General features: G+C 37.6%; 1 protein-coding gene across 1 annotated transcript in view; it reads right to left on the bottom strand.

Moving 5' to 3' along the window:
• Positions 1 to 26,802, bottom strand: part of SKAP1 (src kinase associated phosphoprotein 1) — a 489,348-nt gene that overhangs the window by 75,293 nt on the left and 387,253 nt on the right. Inside the window, exons 7-9 of the mRNA XM_081971397.1 lie at positions 26,481 to 26,605; positions 23,680 to 23,743; positions 14,043 to 14,270 (exon numbers count right to left, since the gene is read on the bottom strand). Of these exons, the coding sequence (XP_081827523.1) occupies positions 14,043 to 14,270; positions 23,680 to 23,743; positions 26,481 to 26,605 (417 nt within the window). The remainder of the gene's footprint in view (positions 1 to 14,042; positions 14,271 to 23,679; positions 23,744 to 26,480; positions 26,606 to 26,802) is intronic.

The raw sequence follows: 26,802 nt of genomic DNA, 5'->3' as shown, positions 1-26,802 counted from the left end.
AAGAAGTTAAGTAAAGTAATCCTGAATGTCATACAGTGATATAACATTGATAGAGGGCATTACGAGTACTATAGAAGTGGCTACACAGTTTGGAAAATTGATGGAACAGGGGACTCAGTTGTTAGTGCTTGATAGCTGCCCAAAATATAATCAACTGATGCCGAATCAGATTGTGGGACACTTCCAGAGCCAAAAGGGCATTGTACAAATTTACAATGAGTCCTGGACAGAATATTCCCTCTTTGAGGTCTTTTGGGTCAATAATCAAAAGCAAAAGAAGCAAAAAAAATACCATCCTGTTAATCAAGCAAAGAAACAATGCCAGACACTTAATATTTACACTAGGTTTTGGAAACTATTTCATGGATTCCATGTTATACATCAGTGGGTCCTGAAAATGGTCCAAAAATGTGAGTACATATAATTCTTCCAAATAGAGGTAGTATAGCTTGTTTTCCTCAATTTTACAAGAAAGGTGGAGGAAAAAGTATTTGCATTTTTCCATATCTGTAAAACAAATGGAAATACTTGGCTAATTCAGAGGTTTTATCTGGCCTGCCAACCTCAGGATCCAATACTATACAGACAGTCTCAGAAAAAATACTGAATTAGGTCTCAGGATAAAAAGGTTTGTAACTTAAACCCTAGAATCTCTAGCACTCTGCTAGAAAATACTGACCAGAAGTCCCCCACTCCCCAAAATCAACATTAGTGCAGTATGTATTTGGTCCTTTTTTACTCCCAGTCCAGCAGCTCAAATTGCTTGGCAGAGCTGTGCAGCAGAGTGAACTCCAGACATTCCCCCAAGGAGACTCCTCTGTCTCACTTTTTTCTCTGCTTTACTGGAAATGGAATGCTATTTCCCCCATTTTAGGTTGCTGTGCTACCCACATTAGCAAAGCCTTCCTAATGGGTCTATAGTAGTTTGCTATAGTCCCCAGCCCCAATCTGAGCCATATTTTGCTAAAAAATAAATTAAAAACCCAATATTTATCTTATTTTTGGAAATAAGAAGAAGGATAGTAGAAAGATAATTTTATTTATTATAATTGGTTAGATTTATTTGCTACCTTACCTCCAGGAGCTTCAGGCAAGATACATATACCGGTAAATCATTTTCCCATTTTTTTCCTCTATCAAAACAATATTGTTGTACTTGTTGTATACTAAATCCACAATACAATACAATACAATACAATACAATACAATAGTAGAGTTGGAAGGGACCTTGGAGGCCTTCTAGTCCAACCCCCTGCCTAGGGAGGAAATCCTATAAAGTACTTATTCTGCACCCAACCAGGTCTTGGTAATGCATGCCAGATTGGCCCTCTCATCCATAATTACATTAGAGATGTGATCCATTGATGGAAGGCCTTAATGCAGACTGATCTGGATTCAGCAGCAGGTGACAAAGGTTAGGGTCACTGAAGCTCCAATGGCCAGATCTTGAAGCACAGCATAAAGGCATGAAATGCGTCCTCAATACCAAGATTATGTTTCATGTTCCACCAAAATTCCTCATTCCCATCAACATTGTGATGTCTTTCCCTGCCCTCTATTCTCTTACAGAAGTCATCCAGCAGGATTTGGAGGGAATGTGCCCTCTCCAGTACAATTAGTGTTCTAGATTTGCCCTGTTCCTCTATGCCATTAATTATATTGATTGACTGATTTATGAGAACAAGATCTACTATATTATTCATTTCTATAGGCTGTTCCCCCCATCTCTCTCAGTGTGTGAGAGTATGTATTTACATGCTGAAGAATAGGTTAAAAATACTACAAGAAAAGTTTTTTTTTTAAAGCCAGAGGTCAAGTTCTAAATTTTTAGATTCAGGTCTTTTTGACTCAAACTGAGCTTCCGTAATATAGTATATCTGTAGATTATGGTACTATTGGTCAGCCTTTGGGTTAGTTCAGTGGTTGTAACATCAATTGATGGTTTGCATTTGTAAATAAAATGAATCAAGACATCTAGTGCCAGAACTAGAATATTCACTCTACTTCATGTACCACATATTCTACTATAAGGCATTTAGGGATCATAAGTGAGTAATCCAGCAATGAGAAATCAAGCCTTAGACTTTGTTTCTGTATGTCCCATATTGTTGATGCAATAAAACACCATAAACTATTCTAAAATTGGTAGAGTACTTGCTGTGTGTGTATGCAGAAATCTCTGGATTTTTCAGCTAAAAGAATCAATTTGTAAGTAATAAGAAAATCATTAAATGGGGATTTTGTGACGAAGCAGTCAATTTCAAAGATGATTTTTCCAAAAGGCAATTTGGGTTTTTTTGAGAGTCCAGTTGACTTTTCGAAAAACACCTTTAGGATAACCATGATCTGGATGATTGAAAATCCCCATAGACATTCAGTTGAACTAAAACAAGAATAGATAGAAAAGTAGGCTGAGTTTGACTAATACACTCAACCAGTGGTGAAATTCAAATTTTTATACTACCAGTTCTGTGGTCATGGCTTGGTGGTGATGTCACTCATGGCCACGCCCACTCAGTCACATGCCCCCACCACCTCCAAGCCACGCCCACAGAACCCGGTAGGAAAAAATATCCGTATGAGTCTATTCACAGCGGAGATGCTGCTCCCTATATAATCCCCCCTAGCCCCCTCCCTCCTGGGGGTTGAAGTACGTTAAAGGGACAGACTCCTGCAGATCTGCTGTGAATGGAAGGAAAAATGTTCAGATTCTTTCTGCCACAGAATTCAATGTTAAACGCAGCAGAGACAATCCAAATGTTTCTCCCTCCATTCACAGTAAAGCTGCTGCAGCCTGTCCCTTTAAGATAGTCCCTGAGAGGGAGGAGTCCGGGTGTGGGGGAGACCATAAATGGAGCAACAACTCTACTGTGAATGGAAGGAGAAACATTTGAATTGTCTCTGCTGCATTTAACGTTTAATTCTGTGGCAGAGACAATCTGAATGTTTTTCCCTCCATTCACAGCAGAGCTGCTGCTCTCTTTATGATCCTCCCCAGCCTCCTCCGTCCCAGGGACTGTCTTAAAGGGACAAGCTGCAGCAGCTCTGCTGTGAATAGAGGGAGAAACTTTGGATTGGGTGAGTGGGGGGTAGAGCAACCGGAAGGGCCGGGTGAGCAGCGACAGGGTGACAGACGACCAGGCGGGCATGGGTGGGGGCCACTAGGGATTTGTACCACCAGTTAAGAGAACTGATGCCAATCATCCCTGCTGGTTTGGCCGAACTGGGCCGAACAAGGAGGATTTCACCCCTGTACTCAACTAAGTTAAAATGTATATGGGCAATTAATGATTGAACATATTGGGAAAACTAAGCATAGTCTGAGTATGTTCAATGCGCTAGAACATGACAGTTTAATATGTTTGTTTGCTTATTATAGTTTATTTTATTGTTATGAAAATAGCAATTGTGATTTGTTAACCCAAATTTAAGCTTTAGGATGTAGTATGATGCGGATAAAATTCTAAAGGAGTCCTGTGTTTCCATGAACCAAATCCTGGACTCAACATTCATGAAAGATGAACATGCATTTTTATTAGCAATGCCTAGAATATTGAATTTGGATTTTTTTTAAAAAATCTTTAAGTATCTATTCAGACATGTAGTAGCTTAAGGTTACTATCCAGTCTTATTTAATTCAGAAGAATGTTGTTATAAGAAAATCAGACAACATCTCTTCAATGCCTTGATATTAATGGTTTTATCTTGCCTTTTAAGGCCATAATTTTGAGCTAGTGTTTAGATCTGTATCACAAAGTGCAACTTCCAAACTGTTCTAGACTTTTTTGAAGGCTAGCAGTGATTTGGGTCTGCTTCAGTATAGTTTTATTGCAGCAACACAGACCTGGGTCGCACAGAGACAAAGCTTGATTTCTTATTGCTGGATTACTCACTTATCTTCCCTAAATGCCTTATCGTAGAACATATGGTGCACGAAGTAGAATTAATATTCTAGTTCTGATACTGGATTGTCTTTTGATTCAGAAATGTAGCTTGGATTATTTGTTTGAGATATCATCTTGGCCTGCATGCAAATGGCACCATGAATGTAGGCTTTATTGATGTGAGAGATCAATGGTACAACTCTCCAGAATCTCAGGCAGAGTTTCCTTTGTATCCAATCAATTTGAATACAGGTACTTTTTAACCTACATATGATTCAATTGCTCTATGAATTTTTTTCAACATAGGATAACAAGACTTTTCTTTTGTATAGTACTGTATATTCAACAAATTGCCTGAATAGTTGAAAAGTTTACATTCTTTTCACTATTAATAATTTCATTTCAATACTGCCCTCTTAATGGTTCGGGGAAACCTTTATTAAAATTTAAAGTGTTTATTAAAAGCAAGGAATCTGTATATTAAATTAGTCTAAAATGGCTAAATATTATGAAAAGCCAGGCTGAAACATAAGACTTTACTGCTTTCTTGAGGATCGCTAAAGATGGTAGTCCCTGGAAAGCTTCACGAAACATCTTTCATTACCTTAGGAAGATATGAAAAGACCTAGCCACAATCTTCATCAGAGAAGCTGGTGGATTCCCAAACTCTCCTTAATAAAAACTAAGGAACGTCACAAAAATGGTATTCTTTCAGGTAACTTGGATCTAAGCTATTTAGTTATGGTATGTGCAGAAGTTTGAAACAGAAATATTTTTCAGTTTCAAACACCTTACTTCAAACAATATTTCTAGTTTGAGCAGTTACTCTAACCTTATTAAAAGTGTTTTGACACGATTTTAAGTATTGTGAAAGTATGTCCAAGTCAGAAATAAGGCTATTTTGACTTTGAAACACTTCTGAAATAGTTAGGAATTCTGGTAAGTCAGTAGAACATAATTCGAATATGAGATTTTGAGTTCAAAATGTTTCAAATTCAAAACATTTTGCACATCTCTATAATTTAGGTTTTAAAAGTGAAAAATAGTACTTTATATTTTGCCTGGAAACCTATGTATAGCCAGAACCAGTATTTAAGAACATGCACAGTAAGGTATGAGTAGCTTCAATGATAAAACTGGCTTCCACATTTTGATTTAACTGGAATTTCAAATTACATACAAGAATAACCCTATATAAAATGCATTACAATTGTCTAATACTGTAGTTAACACTGCTGCAGCACTGTTTTAGCTGATGTTAGCTAGTCAGGCTCTAGCAGCACTGCAGTTGATTAAAATAATGGAATCTAAGACAAAGTACAGCATATCAGCTGAAATCATGATATTATAATTAAATGCCAGGCTTTCCCAGTTGCATGCCTCAAAAATTCATGATGGATGGAGACTTTCTGGAAGAAATTCAGTTATGTTTCTCTTCTGGAGGATACAATCACGAAAGTGTTAACTGGTCTAGTATCCACTTGAAAGTTGAAAAAAGGATTTACCCTCTGAGGCACTATAAAAATGCTGGGCAAAAATGACAGAAACAAGCAGTCACCAGTTCAGGGAAACCTTTCCATTTATCAATGTGGATCCCACTTGCTTCACTCTTGCTTAAGTACAGATCAGGGAGCTTAGGTGAACTAGTAACAGTTTAAAGATATGAACTTCATTATATAAACTGCTCAGTTCACACAATTCCTGCCAGAAAAATAGAATCCCCAAATGAACTCCAGTCTTTTTGGTAAAGATAGGTATATATTGGTAGTAAGAGACAAGGAAAACATATGTCACAATATTTTTGTTTTTAAAGTAACACAACAGATACTGTACAGATAGAGCTTCTAACTTACAATTATCCAATAAGGCTAACATATTGATGAATTGTATGAAATCAGTTCAAACAGGAAATAGGGGTCGAAAGTGTGAGAGTTTGAACATGGTTGTAGGCAAAAATTAATTGCAGAACACCATTTATTTTTAAGATAAATGGGGTGGGCTGGGGAAGAATAAACAATTCAGAGGTGTGGATGGGACGGCCTAATAGTTAAAATAGTTATAGAGATGCAGATCTGGGTAGCTGTGGGAGAGCCTACTCTTAATTACATATTGCCCTTCTTCTGGAAATAGTTTCTTTCGGCATTCTGAATGTCAGTCCTTTTGTCATTAAGAAAACCAGTAAAATTTTGCTACTGCATTCCAGTTGGCATGAAAGGCAGGGTATTCTAATGTTGTTTCATAGATGTTGGAATAATTTTAATGTAGCTAATGTTCCTGGTATCTATATAGGTACTGTAGATATGTTTTATTTTTTATTATTGAAATCATGTCTATTTTTAAAATTATGTATATTGGATATATACAATACCAATCATTATTTCATCACCTCAGTCATCATCTACTGCAGTGTTTTTCAACCTTAATCACTTTAAGGGGTAGATTCCAATTCAGACAATGAAGTCACTTGAGAGTGAAATGGGTGGCATATAAAAAAAACAAAACAAAACATCAGAGAATTCCCTAGCCAACCGACACATACAAATGCATACTAATCACAGATACACATATATGGCTTTAAAATCATACCTAAAACATACCTCATTAGTGATTCCTCATCAGATTAGAGAGTGGTATTGGGTTGGGTGTTACAATAATGCAATAATACAATAGTAGAGTTGGAAGGGACCTTGGAGGTCTTCTAGTCCAACCCCCTGCCTAGACAGGAAACCCTATACCGTTTCAGACAAATAGCTATCCAACATCTTCTTAAAGACTTCCAGTGTTGGGGCTTTCACAACTTCTGGAGGCAAGCTGTTCCACTGATTAATTGTTACAAAGTTTGATGCTGGATATCAACAATCGAAGCTTAGTTTTCAAGTTACAGGAAATAATTTATTTGTTGTAAATTAGAATTCATTTAATAAATTCCAATTTATTCCATCTTGAAAAATAACCTTGATTAGTTACTGTGCCTAATGCTGGACAATACACTTTAAAAATGTTTTAAATACTTTAAGTAAACAAGAATAATAATGAAAGTAGAAAATAAGCCATATGAAGAGAGATTGAAGGAGCTGGAGGCATGCTTAGCTCTGAAAAGACTTGAAGAGGTATATGATAGCACTATACAGAGGTGGGTTTCTGCCTGTTCACTCCGGATTGGGTGAACCGGTAGTGGCGACAGCAGGAGGCTCTGCCCACCCGCCCAGATGCTTCTGTGCATGCAAAAACAAACCGGTAGTAAAATAAATTGAAACCCACCACTGGCACTATATGATAACCTGAAAAGAAATAAACCATCACCTAATATCCCAGAATCTAGAAAAACAGAATGATGGCTTTAAATTATAGCAAGGCTATAATCACAGCAAGGCTGATCCCATTTTAATATTATAAACAGTTCTTAATAATAAGATCAGTTTGACCAATGTTGAATTATCTAGAAGTGTGATGGGCTTGCTTATATTGGAATGAAGTCTTTGAACTGGAGGCCAGATTGCCATGTATCCATGATATTTTAAATTGGATTCTTACACTTAGTAGATTAAGATTCAGTGGCAAAAATATTCCCTTTCAAGTACATTTCGAATATCCTATAAGAAGATATTGGAATAAACAGGAACCTTGTACATTTGAGGCATGTGGTTTGTTACTACACTATGATCTCTTTCATACCAACTTCCAGTAGACAAACGCAACACATTTATGTTATTCTCAGTTTTAAGGTTAACACTAGAAAATCCCTTCCCCGCTGAGCGACATTACCTAAATAGAGAAACAGAATGACCACTGCTGGGCAAAAAAGCAATGGGAATGGGAGCAATTTCCAACTTCTTACTAGCTTCTTCATTAAGTTTTCTTATGGACAGTTGGCAAAAAATGTTGGAAATCTTAATCTTCCTTTCTCCCAATCTTCCCTCCTCAAATTTTTGCTAATTTTCCCATTTACTTTCAATGCAAGAAAAAATCAGCAGGAAGTTGCAATTCCAAGAGTAACAGCCAGGTAAGTGGCCACTCTTAGTTGGGAGGGAAGGGATAGATGGGAAAATGATACATGGGTGTCTGCAAGTGGTGCTATGTGAATTGGAAAGGCTATATGGGTGTGCACCAGAGAGGCTGTGAGGGTCAAGGAGAGCATGGGATATGGTTTAGATCACAAATGGTAGCCTGGGGATGCGTGAAAAGTGCTATGCAGGTCAGATAGAGTGCGCAGGAGCAGCATGGAAGAAGAATAATGCATGGGAATTATCTGGATATATGGGAGAGGTGTCATGCCAGGTGGGGATGGCATGCCAGGAGTGGTGTGGGTTGAGAAGCCTAGGAGTGCTTGGAAATGTGCAAGAGGTGCTGTGCAGGTCAGGGACTGCACATGAGATGATGGTACAGTTTTGGAAGGGTATGTGGAGGTTATCAAAGAGGTGGTCATGAGCAGAGAAGGTTTATGGAGAGCAGGGTGGGTTGGGAAGAATTCGTGGGGACAAACAAGAGATGTCTGATATGGGTTACAGAAGGTGTATGGTGGGCAGTGTGAAACAGGGTGGATACATAGGGATATGCAAGGGATGCTGCATGATCAAGTAGGAGGACAGTGGAAAATGGAGAGAGTGCTTGGGGTGGCACAGATTTGAAAACTAGTGACAGGGTAGCATGGACCAGGAAGGGAGTGTGATGGTTGCTTCCTTTTTTGTTTCTTTCTTGTTCCTCTTTCCTTTCCCCTTCCCTTCCCTATCTTATCCAGCAAGCAGGTAAGTGAGTGCTACTGGGTGGGAAAGGGAGCAAGAGAATGCGAGACTGTTTGGGAAACTACAAAAAACATTGAAAATAAAGTTCATGTAACCACAGCAGTAACCTAACAGTGCAGCACTAGCCAGTAGTACTGAAGTAGCCACAACTTCCCCAAATTTCATTCCGTTTTGAGTCCCAGATTTTGGATATATTTTGCATCCAAGCTAGCTCTCTTGGAAAACCAGTATTCAAAAATGGTTGCCATATGATGCACCATTTCATTCAATTAAAGGTCATGATGAAAGTTTTAGTAGTATATAAATAAAGCAGGATTTTCAAGCAGTCTCTAAAACTAATTTCCACAGGATTTTGAAATGGTCACCATTCAAGAGCTGCATGGATACAGAGAACAGCAGACTGATAAAAGTGCCCAGATAAAATCTACTTGCTTAGTATTTGCTGGCTATGACAAGGAGCTAAACAGAGCCTGGAAATTACCATCCTACTATGAATATACCTGGTTAGTCATCAGAAGAAAGGATGAAATTTGAAATGAGCCATTGGTCTGATTTATTGCAGGAACCCCAAAAACTCAGCAGATACATTTTTATTTGTTTCTGGGTTTGTGTGGCATGCTTTTTATTATGCAAATAAAATTCTCAGTTGTGTCTGAGTGTTTTTTTAAGAATGGAACAGAATGAACTGCTTAGAAGAAGGAGAGAGTCAGAAAGATAATTTCCTCAGCAAGTCATCGTCGCTAATGAAGTTTTACAAAAACAGATACAACCAAGGAAAAATAAAATTTCACAGGTGATAAATTTTTCCAATTTCCGAGGCAGAATTCGATAGGATTGTTAAATTAAGAGTGAAGGTGTCTGTTAGGAAGCAACGAACAATGATGGGTAATTTTATAGAGTGGAAAATTGAATCAAATTGCAACATTAAAACACAGCTCCTTGGAGGATCTGCCCCAAATGCAGGCCTACTTCACTATATCAGTTGGTGACTTGGGGGAAGGGATATACTGTATGAATGGAAGGACTGTGCAATTGTAAACAGAATGGAGATATGGCTTCACAATATCTTTAGAATCTCCAAGTTGAAGAGAGGGATGGATAGGATACCAAACAAAGTGGGGTGAGGAGAGGGATGAGAAATCTTCTTCAATCAGATCTTGGGAAGAATTTAATTTGCCACAACTACCAGACCTTCTTTAAACCTAAATCTGAGCTGGCACGCAAGAGAGATTAACAAACTGAGTGCTTCTGAGCATCTTCAGAGTTTTACTTTTAAAGTTATGCTAGGTTATCTCTTATCCCAGTAAATTAAATAATGAAGAAATAAAGACCACAGTTTTATGCTCCACATGCATATATAGCTGATGTGAAAGTCCATGTATATGCTTGACAATCAGATGGTTGATTGTTTTACACAATACTACTCTTGAAGAGATGTCAGGGTTGCTAATACTTATTAATTCTAGGGTACACTTGTTAGGAAGCTAGGTTTACAGGTACTGAATTATTAAATAACTGTTTGATCTATCAGTTAGATTGCTGACTTCGGAAAGTATAGATCCTATAAAAAAAGCAGAGGAAGAAGTGTCTATATTTTTATTTATCAAATCTCACTGAGGTCATTGCTGAATTTAAAATAGCTAGTACTTCCATAGAATGCACAGAAAATTTCAAACTGAGGACCCTAACTAAGGAAGTAAATACATAAACTGTTGATTAGTCATTTTTCTCTTGTAAGAATGAACCAAGAATAAGGTAAGAATAGAAAATCATGTTCACAATATTTTTTCTATTTCCAAAGGTGGTTCATGACTTAAAGACTCAAATACAGGATGGACGTAACAAATTTCTTTTCCAGGATCTCTCTTCTGAAGTTTGCATCAGATGGTAAACTAATATCTTGGAAAAATTATTTTCTTCTATGTTGCAATCATTAAAAAAGACTCTGGCAAAGATACTGTAAAGTGCCTGGCCCGTCTTTTAACATAGTTTGATATTTAGATATTAATATTTATGCAAAATTGGAAAATCCCAACCCATGAGGTGCAGAATAGCCAAGGACAAAACTCCATTATCTTTCTCTATTAATTATCTTTTGCACTGGGATCAGGGAAAGAATTCTCTGAAAGATTTTCTAAAGCTTTTTCTATCTTGTCTTCTTCAGATGCTGATAGCACTTAGAATCTCTCTTTCCCATTTTTCTAGTTATGGCCTTGGGGAGAGAGAAAAAACCCTCTGAAAAACATGAGATTGAAAAGGAGCTAGATGAAAAAAATAATAATCTATCACTTTTACGTGAATCAATATTCAGGAAAGCATGGTTCTTCTCCATCTCTCTATTCTCTGCTATTCAATTCAGAGTTGCAGTACTCTTGTGAACTTTATGGCAGTGACTCTGCAACATGTCTGAAGGATTGGGAATGACAGAAAGGAATGCTGCCAAGGCCTGAAAGCTAGTTACTGGATCTCAGAAATGAGGTTGCCAGATTCTTTATCCTTATCGAATTGCTATTTTTGCCCAGAATATTTGTCTGAGGAGTTTGGCAATGTGTGCCTTGGGTTTCTCTTTTTAAATATGTGCAGTGATTTGTATACCAGATGCTTTAGACTTTGCAAAGAGTTTGTAGGTACAAGGAATCTGGATCCTTTACAATCCTAGCCAAAAAATATTTTTTCTCATATGGTTGCTATCTTTCTTATTTTCTTTTATTTCAATACATATCTTTACAAAGAAGAAGTTATAACCCCCAAGGAGCTTCAAAATAGACTTTCATCAGTGATCCTGGAGTCTTCATTTAGGAATAGCAGGGGTATTTCATAAATGAAGAATATGTCTAGACCTTTTGTGTGATTTTGTTACATGCACAAGAAAAGATATGAGCATGTATAGAAAGGTAAGTTCTTTTTATCTGCAGAATGAAACTGATATGCAGAAATCCTGCCTCAAGACACTAAGAAATCCCAATCAGACTGATGGAACAAATTTGCCATTCTCCATGAGTGCTGGGCAGAATGATGATTTAGTATGGATTACTAATCCTATTGTCCAGAGGTGGGCTGCACATATGTTAACAACCAGTTCGCTTGAACCGGTCCAACCAGGCAGCAGTCCTCCTCTGCTATTGTCTCAGATTGGCTCCCTCATTTTAACAGTGGGAATAATGAATGAACATTCCTATGAATTTGGTTGTGTGCTGATTAGCATGAATGAACCTCTCATTATGATTTCACCTTATAGCCTAATGAGTAATCAGGGAATTGATGAAGTAATTTTAATGACAGGGAATGTTTTTCTTAATGACCTAGAAATCTCTCTCTCTTGTGTTTGAAATGTAACAGCAATCAGAAATAGCAGAAGGGGCAGAGGAATGATTTATAACAGGTTTTGAGACAGTAGAGGTAGAAAGCTCTGTTTGCAGGCTCATATAGTAGCTCTCTTTATTTAACTGATGTATGATCAATAGTTTTGTTGCCTAATTTAGCAATCTAGTATTTCAAATAAATTCTGCTCACACAATGTAAAAACAAAGATTGTAAACGTAACTTTCTCCTTTTAAGAAAATTAATTCCTGTATTATTCTTCAGAGTTTTTACTGCCTTGCCTTCTGTACTGCCTTTGCTTATAAAGACATTACTCATTTGTACAGATATATCTATGTCTCTATGTGTTGCTTACCCCAAGAGCTCCATTTATTTTTTGAGTCCACCAGATATTGATAGAAATAAACTTCACAGAATTCAGTATCTCATGAATCTTAGTTTCAAAATCCCTAATCTGAAACCTTTTTTTAACAATCAGTTTTCGAGTGATATTGAATTTGTGTGAGGATAAGGAACGCCTCCCTACTCTGGAACAACACAAGCAGTCTTTCAGAGTTCTTCCAAAGAACAGCTAAGCCTTGGTATTAATATGTTGGCACTGGGGCCATAGGAACTCCATCCTGCCAATCACATGACATCAACACTGGGAATTTACGAACATGACCTATCTTTGTCACAATACTTTTTTTTATCCTTGAACAGAGGCATGCTCTTTCAGCTCAGAAATTTACATTAACATTGAGCAGCCCTCTCTCAAAAGAGGGGGAAGAATAAGATACTACCTATCTCCTGTCCACAATGCAGTCCTTTCAGTAGTTTTAAAAAGATCCAACCCCTATTTGCACTCTGATACGTGTGACCCTGAGGGCACAGATAAACCCCGAAGTGGCTTCAAGAGCTCTCAGAGTGCTAACAACCAGATGACTGCAAAGAAATATGATCCTTGCAACCCCCCTCTCCCCATCCTGTCAGAACAAATCTTTCCGTCGCCTGTACCATCCTGCCAGAACTAATGAAGCTTCTTGGATAAGAAGCAAAATGTCTTTTCAAAAAACAAAACAAAACAAAATAAACAGTACAGTTGTCTTTTGAAAAAGCACCTTTGAGACATAGCAATAGCACATGGGTTTTGAAAGACAATAGAGATTTGCTGCCATGATGGGAAAGCATTGGAGGCTTTTCATTGCAATTATTTATATTTGTAAGCCCTTACATTCTGCACTGAAAAGCATTTCCTCAATTACCTATGGTATGTTTTTGCAAAGCAATGGATAAACATTCATAGATATATCTGCAGAAATACATGAACTGCAGGAGAGGGGACATTTTAACAATTTACTTTTTGTTTGAATAAACAGAGGGAGGGTATGCATTTTTTGGAATGCATTGAGTGGAACTTATGATTGGGATGAGATACTCAATTTTTGGCAGAAATTATCTGTTGTTTGCATAATTATTTGCGTAAGACAAGCACCAACTGTCTGGCTGACTGCTCTTTACTTTAGACATGCCAACATAGAGATAGAGACTTGTTCATAGCTCTTGATACTTGATCTGCAAATAGTCAAAACAATTTTAGATGTCTTTTACAAATGTGAGATTGAAAATTTATTCCATAGAATCCTCCTAATTATACTTCTGTTTTCATGCTGTAAACTGAAAATAACATAAAACTGAAAGGATCAATAGATTCAGGAAACTAGAATGCACCAAAATTAAACTTGGTGGCAAGTAGTCATTTTCAGCAAATAGTTTAGGTGTATTAGGCCCAGAATTTGTAGAAAAGCCTGTCATATATAAAATGAAAACCAGAGAAAATAATCTGGGAATATATGTCATTCTGTCCTTTCAAATAATCTAATTATTTTTCCAACCAATTGAGATAATTCGTGCATATTTCTAATCTGACTTTTTAAAACTGACTTTCAATTGCAAATTGGTATAAGCATGGTATTTGTATAAATTATTTTTGGTAAAATATTTCATTGACATAAGAGTTATACAGATTCTTTCAAATATAAGTAAACTTAGTCTTCTCCAAAGTACAAATGTGTTAAAACTAAAACTTCCACTATTCCTAAAGTGAATGGCTCACCTGGAAGAACTTCATAAATGCCCTCTTTGCCTTGCACCATGGTCTCCTCTTTGTCTAGGTCCAAAGTGGAATCCTGATTAAATGTTACACTTGGGGTATCAAAACTCTCTATGTCATCATAGGCCTCTTCTTTATCAGTATTATGGTAGTCCTTTTCTTCCTCTTCCTCTTCCTCTTCCTCCTCCTCCTCCTCCTCTTCCTCACAGGGGATAATGAAGGAATTCATATCTGAAAGATTAAAAAAGAAAAAATAACTTATGAAAAGAGGGAGGGAGAGGGGAGGGAGGAAGAGAGAGAGAGAGAGAGAGAGAGGAGGAGGAGGAGGAGGAGGAAGAAGAAGAAGAAGAAGAAGAAGAAGAAGAAGAAGAAGAAGAAGAAGAAGAAGAAGAAGAAGAATCATCTACCATGTACCAGGCAGATTCAATAACATTACTACTTGCTTGCTAAAAATAAGGTTACCAATCTCCTCTGGGATTTCATCAGGTGGTCAAATCCATGCACAACCATAAAGAAAAACGAAAGGATACAACTTTCATCCCCCCATAACAATCAAAACAAATGTTCTGAAAGGAAGTAACTTAACTCTAACAGCCTAGTAGACCACATTCTGCTGAGATCCTTATTCCCATTACAGTACTGCAAATTCATGAAGATACATAAAACTTTAAAAATGTAATAAAACAACCTTTGCTATGCATATAGTACACATACCACACAATCAGTGGCATGCTGCAGCTGACTTGTTCTGGTTCATGAAATTGTTATATTTTCTGAATTTTGCAACCAAGTTGAAAGCAGAGTTCAACCATGATGCCCAGTGCACTGATTAGCTGTTTGGCGGTTTCTGATGTGGCATGCTGGTAGCAGTGAAGTTAGCAGAGTTACTTGTTATAAATTTATTAACATAGCATGAAATGTTAACATGCCATCTCCTATTGTATTTATACATTTATGGGTTGAAACTAGAACTAATGCAATTCAGTGCAAGGGAATCCCATAACAGATACACCTTGAATCTGTAATTCTCACAGGCAGGGTATTGTTTTCACTGTAAAGGAGGATATTATTCAGAGTATCTATAAACATAACTAACAACCTATAAATGAAATTTGGTCCCCTCATCAATGAATTTTTAGAGTGAAAAATGTAGATTAGTAACAAAAACAACAAAGCAATAAAAATTTATTTTCAATCATAGTACCTTAAATAGCATTCACAACACAGGCTTTGCATCCTGACCAGCAGAGGATGCTTTGAGAGCATGCATTGTTTATAACTCAGAAAATGTCTCCACCAAAGTGGAAATGTGATTTTAGGTTTTGATTAATCTATCTCACATTAAGTTTCATTATTATCAAGTTGGTTTATATGCCTAAAAGGTATCCAGGGAGCTGGGAGGAATAAACCTGGGGAAAAGTACAAAATAAAATAAAACCAAAACAAGATAGGAGAAGAAGATGTCATGTTTTGCATTTTGAGTAGATTTGTCTCAGTTCAGATGACAAGATAATAGATCTGGAATTTTTAATTAGTATAAAAACCAACTAAATACATATCTATGAATATTGAAGTGGATTAAGGATTACAGTATATACATTTCTTTTAAACAAGGAAAAATGTGGGAGAAATATCTTTTATCATTATCCCTATCTTGAGCATTAAACTATGAAAAATGTGCTAAGAGAATGCTAGCTTGTATATCATTATTTGGATAGGAGGGTGTACTTTTAGAAGCTCATTGCTTTTCTACCATAGCTATCCTTGCCTGTGCTTTAAAAAGCCTCTTCTTTTTAGCTATGTATTCTTTAAACCTCTCCCTCTATTTCTTCAGCCAAACCTAAATTTCCCTAAATTAATTTTATTTGTAGCTTCCACACATCACTTGTTTTCTTTTCTTTTAAATATGTTTATTGGGCAGGTACTATCATATCTAGGCCATGTAACAACCTGCTGCAAGTTCAATAACTACCAAACATTGCCACTTAATTGGTGAAGTAAGGGAAGGTTCAAATTATCCTCATGTGCACTGCAAGAATAAAGAGGTCAGAAGACTAGGTGCGCATCAATGTATTCACCATCAACTTTTTCCATGAAGTGGGAAACCCTGATTTGAGCCATACTAAGAAGAACTCCAGAGCAACCTGTATAAGTCACAATAGTGTAGGGGGAAACAATATTGTGTGTATGTGAAGATAAAGTACTGGATTTTATTCAAAAACACCTGATTGAAATCTGTTCATCACTAAACTTCTTACATAACTTTGGGACAATCAGGATTTCTCTATTTAGGTGATGTATTTTTAAGGGTAAATGGGATTTCTTTGATGTTAGTCTTTAATTGACAAAAGCCTCAAAATTAATAAGGAAACTCTTAGAACAAAATCACCAATTTGGAGGTTTCGATTAAACTTCCTTACGTTTTCTGTGACTTTCAGACAAGTTTATCATTCTGTTTTTATGATTTTTCTGAATAAGTTCAAGATATCTTTTGAAAAATAGATGCATAAGCTAAGATTCTTAGAAATGTATGCAGATGTTTTTGTATGATGATAAGAAATCTATTTTAAACACAGACACATATCCAAAGTCCTTAGGAATTTAAGAAGAGCTCACTGGTCACATACTTCTATCCAAACAAGGAAGACTATTTCTGGCATGATCATCTAATGCAAATTAGAACTGTAAATGGAAAAGGATATATCAAATGCTCAATCTAGTTTTAGAAAAGGAAAGAACAAGAACCATTATTGCTAATTGCTCAATAATTGAGAAAACCAAAGAATACAAAAAATTTAACATGTACTTTGCTAATTACAAAAAGGCCTTCAGTCATGTTGACCATGTGGAATATGTTTTTAAAATATCATTGCCCTCATGTCAAATCTATATATCGGGGTGGGTTCATGTACCGATTGGTACCAGTTAGCTTCACACACGCTTTGCATGTTGCTGTGTGTTGCTTGCGCATGTGCAGTTGACTGTAATTTGTTCTGCGCATGCGCAGAAACATGCCAGCAATGGCAGAACAGACCGGGGAACCAGTTTGAGGGCGCGGCCAGCCTGGATTGCTGCCAGTTCTGTGACCCAGGCCAAATCACCCCTACCGATTCGGCTGAACTGGGCCAAACCGGGGGCAACCCACCTCTGCTATACATAGTCAGGAATCTTTATATTATATTTATATGGAGATGAGGAAAAACATATCCTGCCAATAACTGCTAGATATCCTGGCCATTCTGACACTACCTATCTTCAGTGGCTGCTTAAGGATGAACAGACCATAACTACAGCACAGGTGGCCAGATTCTGCGCAGCAGCACTGGGGATTTGTCACAAACACATGTCTTCTCCACCATGGTTATTGTTATATTCCTTTCCTCCCCGACATACGACCGGGGATTCCCTCTGTTGTCAGCCAGCAACAGCCATGCTGCGCCTTAGCCAATCAGGCGCAGCATGGCTGAAGGCGGGCTGATCCGCTTCCCTGATTGGTCCTTCGGCCTGACAGCTCTTTGTATAAATAGCTGTCAGGCAAAGGAACGGAGATTCTCTCCTGTATTGCTTGCTGTTGTTAAACGTTAATAAAATAGTGTTGGACATTCCTCAGTGTGTCAAGCCTCGTCTTTCCCCACACTTCTTCACTGGCGACGAAGGTGGGATCCTCCTGAGGCGACGACCCTGACGGAACCCAACCTCTTCACACAGCCGCTTGAGTTTAGCTCCCCGAGCCGCACAACTCCAAGCCGCTATGTCTTCGCTTCCTCTGTTCGCTCCCTTCGGAACTGAGGGAGAAGGATGGACGGGATTTTTGGAACGCTTCGAGTGTTTCCTGCGAGCCAACGGGAAAAGGGGTATTCCGATGGAGGAGAAGTGCAGCTTCTTCCTCAGTAGCTGCGGAACCCCAATGTTCAACGCCGCCCAGGCGTTGGCAGCCCCTTTGCCAGTCCACGATCTCGACTGGGATACGCTGATGGCCAAGCTGAAGGGACATTACGCCCCGACCCCATCGAAAATTACCAGGCGGTACGCTTTCCGTCAGTGCGTCCAGAAGCCGCACGAAGACATCAGCCAGTTCCTCCAGTCCTTGCGGACCACAGCTATACCCTGCGAGTTTCCGGACTTGGAGGACAACCTGGTGGAGCAATTTGTCAGCGGAATCAGGGACCGCCGGCTGAGGAGGCGTCTCCTGGCTCGGCCAGAAATCACCTTGGCAGAGGCGGTCGCTGAGGCACGGGCGGTGGAGTTGTCTGAGCAATCCGTCGCTGAGATGGACCGCCACCCGTTTCCATCTTCCCCAGCGCATACCTGCCTCATTGATCAGCTGGTGCCCATGCCGAGCCCGGCTGAAGAAGAGGAAGAGCTCGTGGCTCGCCTGGCAGAACTGCAGAGATGCCGCAATCCGCGACCTCCGCGCCAGACTTTGACAACCTGCCTTGGCTGCGGGGGCAGCCACGACCGGTCCGCCTACCCATTCCGGGCATCCATCTGCCGCCGGTGTTCAAAAAAGGGGCACCTGGCCCAAGTTTGCCGAGCTGTGCTGCCACCACCACCACCCCAAGGAGCCACAATGCGTCCTCGCTAGGGGGGAAGGAGTGTTATATTCCTTTCCTCCCCGACATACGACCGGGGATTCCCTCTGTTGTCAGCCAGCAACAGCCATGCTGCGCCTTAGCCAATCAGGCGCAGCATGGCTGAAGGCGGGCTGATCCGCTTCCCTGATTGGTCCTTCGGCCTGACAGCTCTTTGTATAAATAGCTGTCAGGCAAAGGAACGGAGATTCTCTCCTGTATTGCTTGCTGTTGTTAAACGTTAATAAAATAGTGTTGGACATTCCTCAGTGTGTCAAGCCTCGTCTTTCCCCACACTTCTTCAGTTATGTTATATAACAAGTGTGGCAAATCCTTGCACTGCTTAGTTCTTTCCCTTTTAGCATTGAACCTACAACAGGCCACACAGTTTATGGATTGCAACTGTAGTATAGTCAGACCATGTATAATTGACAGACTGGATTCTTTATTATAGATTTTAGTTGTTATTTATTATTTTATACTAGAATTTTTAATTGTATATATACTAAGCGTTTTATTTGTTCTGGTCTCTGGTCTAAGACTGTAATAAATTGATTGAATTGAGTAAGAAACATCAGTAAGATCCTCCTTGCTTATGAGACTACTCTAACAGCTGAAAATGGACATGATTTGGAAGCTCTAATGATAAAAGGAGTACAGTGAAAAGTGTGCTAAGATTAAATATAAAAATACCATATTAATAACCATATTGATAATAATTACAGTAACCATCCTTAAATAAACAAATAGTGAGTAGCTTCTGCCTTTTAGGATCAAGCTATCAACAATAAACGAAGTAGCAGTCAAGAGATATACCACAGATTAGCACTTGATAGGACAATTATAAAGACCTTGGAATGGGTGCCCTATTGGACGACCTGAATAAGTCAATTTAGGGACAGATTGTCATGGAGAAGAACTATCTATGTGGTTTCTAAGAATAAAATTATGAGGTGAAAATATACAAAGTCTGGATGACCTTCAGATTGATCTTCTGTTGAAATAGGTCAAATTCTTCTTGCACAAACGTAAGGAAAGAAAAGGCAGGAACATAGCTCTCTTAGCCACCATGTGGCAACTAGGATGTAACTGAGATAATGTGGAAATCAGTTTTAAAAGAATATTTATGAGGAGATGGAATTGGAAAAAGCTCAGACTGTTTACATCCATGCATTAAAAACATATCCATCAGATAACCTTTCCATTGACCCACTTTGTTGTAGAAGGTGACAATAGATATATTCAAAAGACCTTTCAAAACAGCAAAGGAAGTTGTTTTCAACTTTTGGAAGCAAAATCCATATCTAGATTTACAAAGAACATCTTGGCTGAAGCAGCAAGGCCATAAGTAAACATCTGAGACCAGACCAGACAGTTATCAAAACTCTCTGCAGTAGTCTAAAAACAGACAACAAAAAGTATAAAGGTTAAAGTTAAGATTTCCCCTGTCCAGTCTTGTCTGATTCTAAGGGGGGGTGTTCATCTCTCTTTCTTAGCTAAGGGAGCCAGCATTGTCTGTAGACATTTCTGTGGTTGTGGGCTCCTTGATTATACATACGTTGAGGTACAATGTATGAGCAAAAATATGTTGCCACATAAAGGCAGGAGAAAGAAACACAGATTTAAATCCAGAGCTGGTGTAAATATGGTATGGCTAAATTGTTAGATTCTATAGTAGTTGATCTTCAATGTCACAAGGGTTTCTTTTGCATCTATCAATTTATCAATTTGAGTCTAATCCCTGAATCTTTCTCTGCAAAGCCCAGTAATAAATGCTTGCTTTCCTAGATAGATATTTATTACCATTCTCAGAGTAAAGTTCTGACAGAGGGTATATAGCTTTATCAGATCCCTGATAGAGTTGACATCAAGATTATATGTGAAGAGTAGGATCCTTATCCTGCCTGGTTTATTGAGGTTTATTGTTAACTGAAACTGAAGAAGACTCTCCAATACTTTTTTATACAATGGCACAACTAATGAAGGTATGTTAATCACTACATAGTTTCTGATTTTCTGGCTAGATCCATCCTTTTGTTTTGTTGGGCGAACAACCAGTCCCTTCAATAATACCGATTTTTACTCATTCCCTGCTTTCTATAAAATTGGAGATACTTTTTGAAGGAAGAGAGGGAAGAAAGGAAAGATCATTTACCTAATGACATTTTGGCAGAAGCCCTAGATAGGTTCCAATTTGCAACAGTATGTTAAAGCTGAATATCCTATTCATATAGGTAACATACAGTTAAGGTGATTGTACTGATTATATCTGGAATTAGCTATGTGTCACTAGTATAAGGTATATAAGTAAAGATGGCAACTGGGAGTAGATACATCCAATACTTGCTTGCTTGCTTGTGGCTCATTGCTATCTGCTTTAGGCTTTCTGTCTCTCCCAGAGGAGTGATTGACTGGCCATGCATTTCTGCCATTAAATCATTAAGCCCTGGTAAGATGCTAAAGGATGGTCCAGTGCTTTAGTGAGGACAGAGGACCCTGCCACGCCAAGTGATTTTAAACAAAATATACAAAGAAACATAAAAGAAATTCTGCTGCCTCCAGCCATGATGCCACTCCTCCATTTCAGAAGCAAGGGAAATTAAGAAGTTTCTTGAGTGAAAGCAATTGGGACTCGTGGCTTCCAGACTTAATTTTTTTTTTCTTTTTAAACATATGAAGAACTAGAGAACTTCGTCTTGGCTTTTTCTATTCCTTTATTTACATTGGTTGCAAATTTAAGATTGCAGTTTTTTGTGGGTTGTAAATTGTGTTTGAGGGAAGGCTTTCTGACAAAGACATGGCATGATATGGTTGTTTAAGAAGAACAGCTGATTTGCCCTCACGTCATGTATTTAAGTATTATTTCAACATTTGCCACAAGAAGGAGCAGAAGAATAATCTTTAAAAAAAAGTTGAATTATCTTTCACAACAAGGGAAAGACTTGAAAAGCATGGTAAATATAGATAACAAAATTCAGTTCCCTTGGATCTAAGACTTTTACTTATTTGGAGCATTTATATGGACAATAACAAAGTCATGGGTAAAGAGGCTAGCACCATAGTGTCCTGCAAGGTTCGTGCCATGCTTGTATTTCTGCTTATGGAGAACTCAAATTATATCTGCATGAGGTGTAAACTGATTGGATTGGTAGAAGAGAAGGTGGAGAATTTAGAGGCAAACCTTGCTGTCTTTTTTGATAAAGTGACTAAAGTAGTAGAAATGCTGTGAATATAGTATGTTTAGACTTCAGTGAAAGTGGGATATCTCAAGTTTCTGTGTTGGGCTCAGTGCTCCTCCACATCTTCATAAATGATCTAGATAAGACAATAGAAGGAGAACTAATCAAATTTGCAGACCACACCAAACTAGGAGAATTGGCAACACCTTGGAAGATAGATTCAAGATTTAGACGAATTTGACAAGAATTTGGGCCCTATCCAAAAAGATACAGTTCAGTAGTGAGAAAAGTAAGGTCTTGCATTTTGGCAGGAAAAAACAAATGCACAGTGTACCAGAAGAATACAGGGTACCTGGTTCTATTGTAGTAATTATGAGAGAGATCTAGGTGTCCTAAAGGACCATCACATAAGTATGAGCCAGACGTTTGCTGCAGCTGCAAAAAAAAGCAGTCTGCATCAATAGAGTGAAAGCATCAAGAATAGAGAAGGTATATCCCTGCACTATACTGCATTGCTGAGGTCACAGTTAGAATACAGTGTCCAGATCTAGCACCACGACACAAAAAGATGCTGAGGCCTTAGAAAGAGTGCAAAGAAGAGCAACAAGGATGACAAAGGTCTGGAAGGTAAACCATATGATAAACAGTTAAATGAACTAGCCTAACAAAAAGAGATTAGGGGTAACATGATAGCCATCTACCAATACTTCAGAAGCTAATACAGAGAAAAGAGAATTGACTTATTCTTCAAAGCACCTGAGGGCAGAACAAAAAACAATGGGTGGACAGATCCAATCTAAGCAAAAATTGGAACTAAGCAAACATTCCCCTATAGTGTGAAACATTAATCAACAGAACAGCTTGTTTTTCCGAAGTTGTGGGTGTTCCATTGCTGGAGATTTCTAAGAAAAGATTGGACAGCCATTTGTCCAGGATTGTTTAAGGTCTCCTGCCTTGGACAATGGGTTAGACTAGAAGACCTCCAAGGTATTTTCTAGTCCTATGATTCTAAGGTATACCGTACCTGACACGTTAACTGAAGTTTGTGGAACTGAAGTATGGTCTCAAGAGGTCTATTCAGGATAGAAATAATTTGTTGATAAATAAGTTGAGAGTCATAGAAGGGAAAGTAATGAGAAACAATATGTGGTAGAGAAAGAAAGTCCTATTCCTTTGATCAGTATCCCTAAATGCAGCATGCCTATATCTGTAGGAAGAATAAGGGCATGAATTTTGAAAAAGATAGATACAAAGTATTATAATACTGGCAACACTTATGTGGAAAATCTTGATAATAATAATCAGAAAAATAAATAGCGATTGAAATCCTGTGGAATGCTGGAGATAAATGGAAAGGGTATTGTGATCATTAGGTGTAAGAGTGGCAAGCATAACTTTGACTGGAAAAGAATCTTTAAATATCTCTTTCAAAAAATCTCTGAGGGAAATGGGTGATTAAGAAATATGAAATATAAACAAACAAAGAAATAAATAAAACAAAGAAGAATACTGCAAAGTTGTTACCAGTCTGGACACTACCAGTATGCACCCCTAAGACTGATATAAAAGCGGGTATCTTCAGAGAAGGCAGAGATACAGGAGAGTGAGAACATACATTGTCAAAAGTCTCGATGAACAGGATAAGTATGTTCATGCATGTGATACTGAGTGTGAATGTCTGTTTTTTTCTCACTCACATTCACTTGAAGACCATTTAGGACAATATTTCTTCTCCTTCCACTTTGTGAAAACTGAAGCGAATGACTAATGCACAAACTGGTGGATTAGTTAAGGCTATTGATATCCATAGTTGATTGATAAATATGTAATTGCTTCATTGATTAATTCTTAGAATTAAAATATGGGTTTGATCCTTCCTAAGGGACTCACCTTTCAGCAGAAATGTGATATGATCCACCCAGTCTATAGCTTCTGTAGGATTAGCAGCTGTGAACTGCAAAAGAAATAAAAAATCAGAATGCCAAATGTATATAATCGTTCTTGATTTATGACCACAATTGAGTCCAAAATTTCTGTTGCTGAGTGAAACATTTGCTAGGTGAATTTTGCCCTATTTTATGACTTTTTTTGCTATAGTTGTTAAGTGAATTACTGCAGTTAGCAACATGGTTGTTAAGTGAATCGAGCTTACCCATTGATTTTGTTTGTTAGAAGGTTGCAAACATGACTGCAGGATACTGCAACTGTCATAAATATGAGAATGTTGCCAAGTGGCTGAATTTTGATCATGTAACTATGAGGATTGTGCAATGGTCATAATTGTGAAAAACAGTCATAAGCCACTTTTTTCAATGCAGCTATAACTTCAATCACACATGAATGTGTCTAAGTTAAGGACTATCTATCTGCCTTGATTTACATGCTGGATATTTAAATATGGCACCACCATCAGTGTAGATTACATGCCATTGGTATTATGTTCTACATGTAGTCCTCAACTTACAATCACAATTAAGCCCAAAATTTCTGTTGCTAAGCAAGACATTTGTTTTGCATTTTGCAGTTGTGAATTTTGTCCCATTTCACAACTTTTCTTGCTACAGTTGATAAGCGAATCACCACAGTTGCTAAGTTCGTAATATGGTTGTTAAATGAATCTGGCTTCCCCATTGACTTTGTCATAAGGTCACAAAAGGGGATCACATGACTCAAAGACACTAAAACCATCATAAATATGATCAGTTGCCAAGTGTCTGAATTTTGATCATGTGACTATAGAGGTGTTACAGTGGTCCTAAATGCGAAAAATGGTAATTAGTCACATTTTTCAGTGCCATTGTAACTTCAAATCATCACTAAATGAATTGTTGTAAGTTGAGCAATACCTGTATTCATCCATCCATCCATCCATCCATCCATCTGTAAATCATTATTAAGAATGAATTCATAACAGCATGCAACAATAATATCTATTATTGCTTAGGATCATTTGAAATGCAGTAGGGTTTTTAAAGACAGTTTACCCATTCAGTTGCTGAATCAGTGAACAATAAGAAAGGTAATGAATAGGCAAATAAGCCTTAGTCTGTAATGTTTTTGTCTAGATAAATATCATCATGTCTTTCATTTCCACCACTGTTCAACTCTTCTCATTCTATGTAAAATAGTTCCCTCCCCTTCTAAAAAAATGTTATTCTTGCATTTGTTCACTTATTTTAAAAAATTTAAATAAACTTATTGAGGAATGAGGATGAGGCTGTCCACATATATATTGAAAGAAAACCAAACAATGGAAAATGTGTAATGACCAGAGATTAATCAGATTAAAATGCAAACTCTGCCACAGGAGTACTTTGGTGTTGGACTAGCTTTGAGAACTAGAAATAACATGCATGGAGAAAATTATGCATTAATAGGTTTATGTTAGCAATGTAGATGAAGTTTCAGATAGACTGACAATGCCACATCTCTTTGGGTGATACTCTAGGGTAATTATTTCACTCTACTAATGAGGCAGAGGATATTTTGCTTCACTATCACAAAACGCTTGCTCAAGATCACTGAAGGAAGGATACAGAGATAAACATGGAAAGAAGGGTCAGAAGAATAGCTAACAGACTAACCAGGGAGAAAAGTATGGGAATGAGAAGCAGCAATATATTAGAACCAAAGAACAAGGTTGGTTCAGTTAATATATTTAAACAGCCTTGAATCTCAATTAATTTTACTGGGTGGGATTTTCACATATTGATTGGGTTGTATGAACTTCAAACTCAGCATAATTAATACATATTAGCTCTGAAGCAGCAATGTCTCGGTCCCTCCAACTTTTATAAATGCCAAGATAAGTTAATTCGAGCAGAATGATAAAAACAATGGTGCAGGGGGATAACAGTGTTTTTTAATTTCATTCTTAATTCTACATATTTTAATATAAGTATTGAATTTACATTAGTAGAAAGAAAGAGGAATATCCCATTCTCTTAACAAAAATTATAGGATCTGATGTTGTGCACAGGCGAATATAGGACTCATGCTGAGAGCTAGAAATTCCCAGAACAAGAGCACTGGTTATGTCAACAACTATCAGACAGCAGCAAGCCTTAGGAATGCAAAGCAAGGCATTTGTTGAACCATGGGAAAGGCAGGAAATAGAACCACTGGATTTAAATGGATGTAAAAAGGAACTGTATCTCACACTGGCAGAGGGCAATTAAATCTTTAAAATAGCTTCATAAGTATTAGTAGTAATAGTAGTTGATTATTCTTCATTGTTCTTATAACCATGTCAAATGAAATAATTCCAGGATAAAAATAGATTAAAAATATAGCAATGAAATATATGTGTGGTAAACATAATGAAGCCATGCTGACTTTCTAGCTAAATTCTGTGGCAAGCATCACAGAACAGTTCAAAAGCATTTTAAACTTTATATAGCAAAATATTCTTTAAGCTAGGATATTAGAATTTTACAGATAACTAAAATAAATGGATGGATAAATAAACAGATAGAGAGTACTATTTGTAAAATTCTACTTGAATGGACCTCTATAAATATGATCGATAACAAAGGAAGCGCAAACATTTCACTGAGTATTTTCCAAAATACAGAATATACAATGTTGTCTTTCCCCTCATTAAACACATTTTGTGACTAAATTTCTTGATGAAAACTCTTCCTACAGTTCATGTTGGCAGAAAGAACACTTTCCTTGTCTGTTAATCATACCTCATAGGTTCGTTTACCAGGAGAAGTCAACTCAAAGCAGCAATCTCTTCGGAAATCCTTGCGCAGATAGGGAGCCAACTGAGCATGATAGTTCTCAATAGCAAACATGCCTTTTGGTTGTTTGCCTGCACAATAGCAATGATGAATCATTATTGGTATTCAACACAGGACCCCAAGGTCTTCAAGATTCCTTATGTTCATTTTTTACTTATTTTATTTATTATTAAATTGTATGCCAGCCATATCATTATCCAAAGTGACTTTTGGGCAGCTTATAGGATGATGATTGAACTATGGATAGCAGAGAAGAATTTAATCATTC

The sequence above is a fragment of the Natrix helvetica genome (genome assembly GCF_964273705.1).
Source record: "Natrix helvetica genome assembly, chromosome: Z".
Lineage (NCBI taxonomy): Eukaryota > Metazoa > Chordata > Lepidosauria > Squamata > Natricidae > Natrix > Natrix helvetica.
Note: the sequence above shows the minus strand (reverse complement) of the source record. Positions and strands in the feature narration are given on the sequence as shown.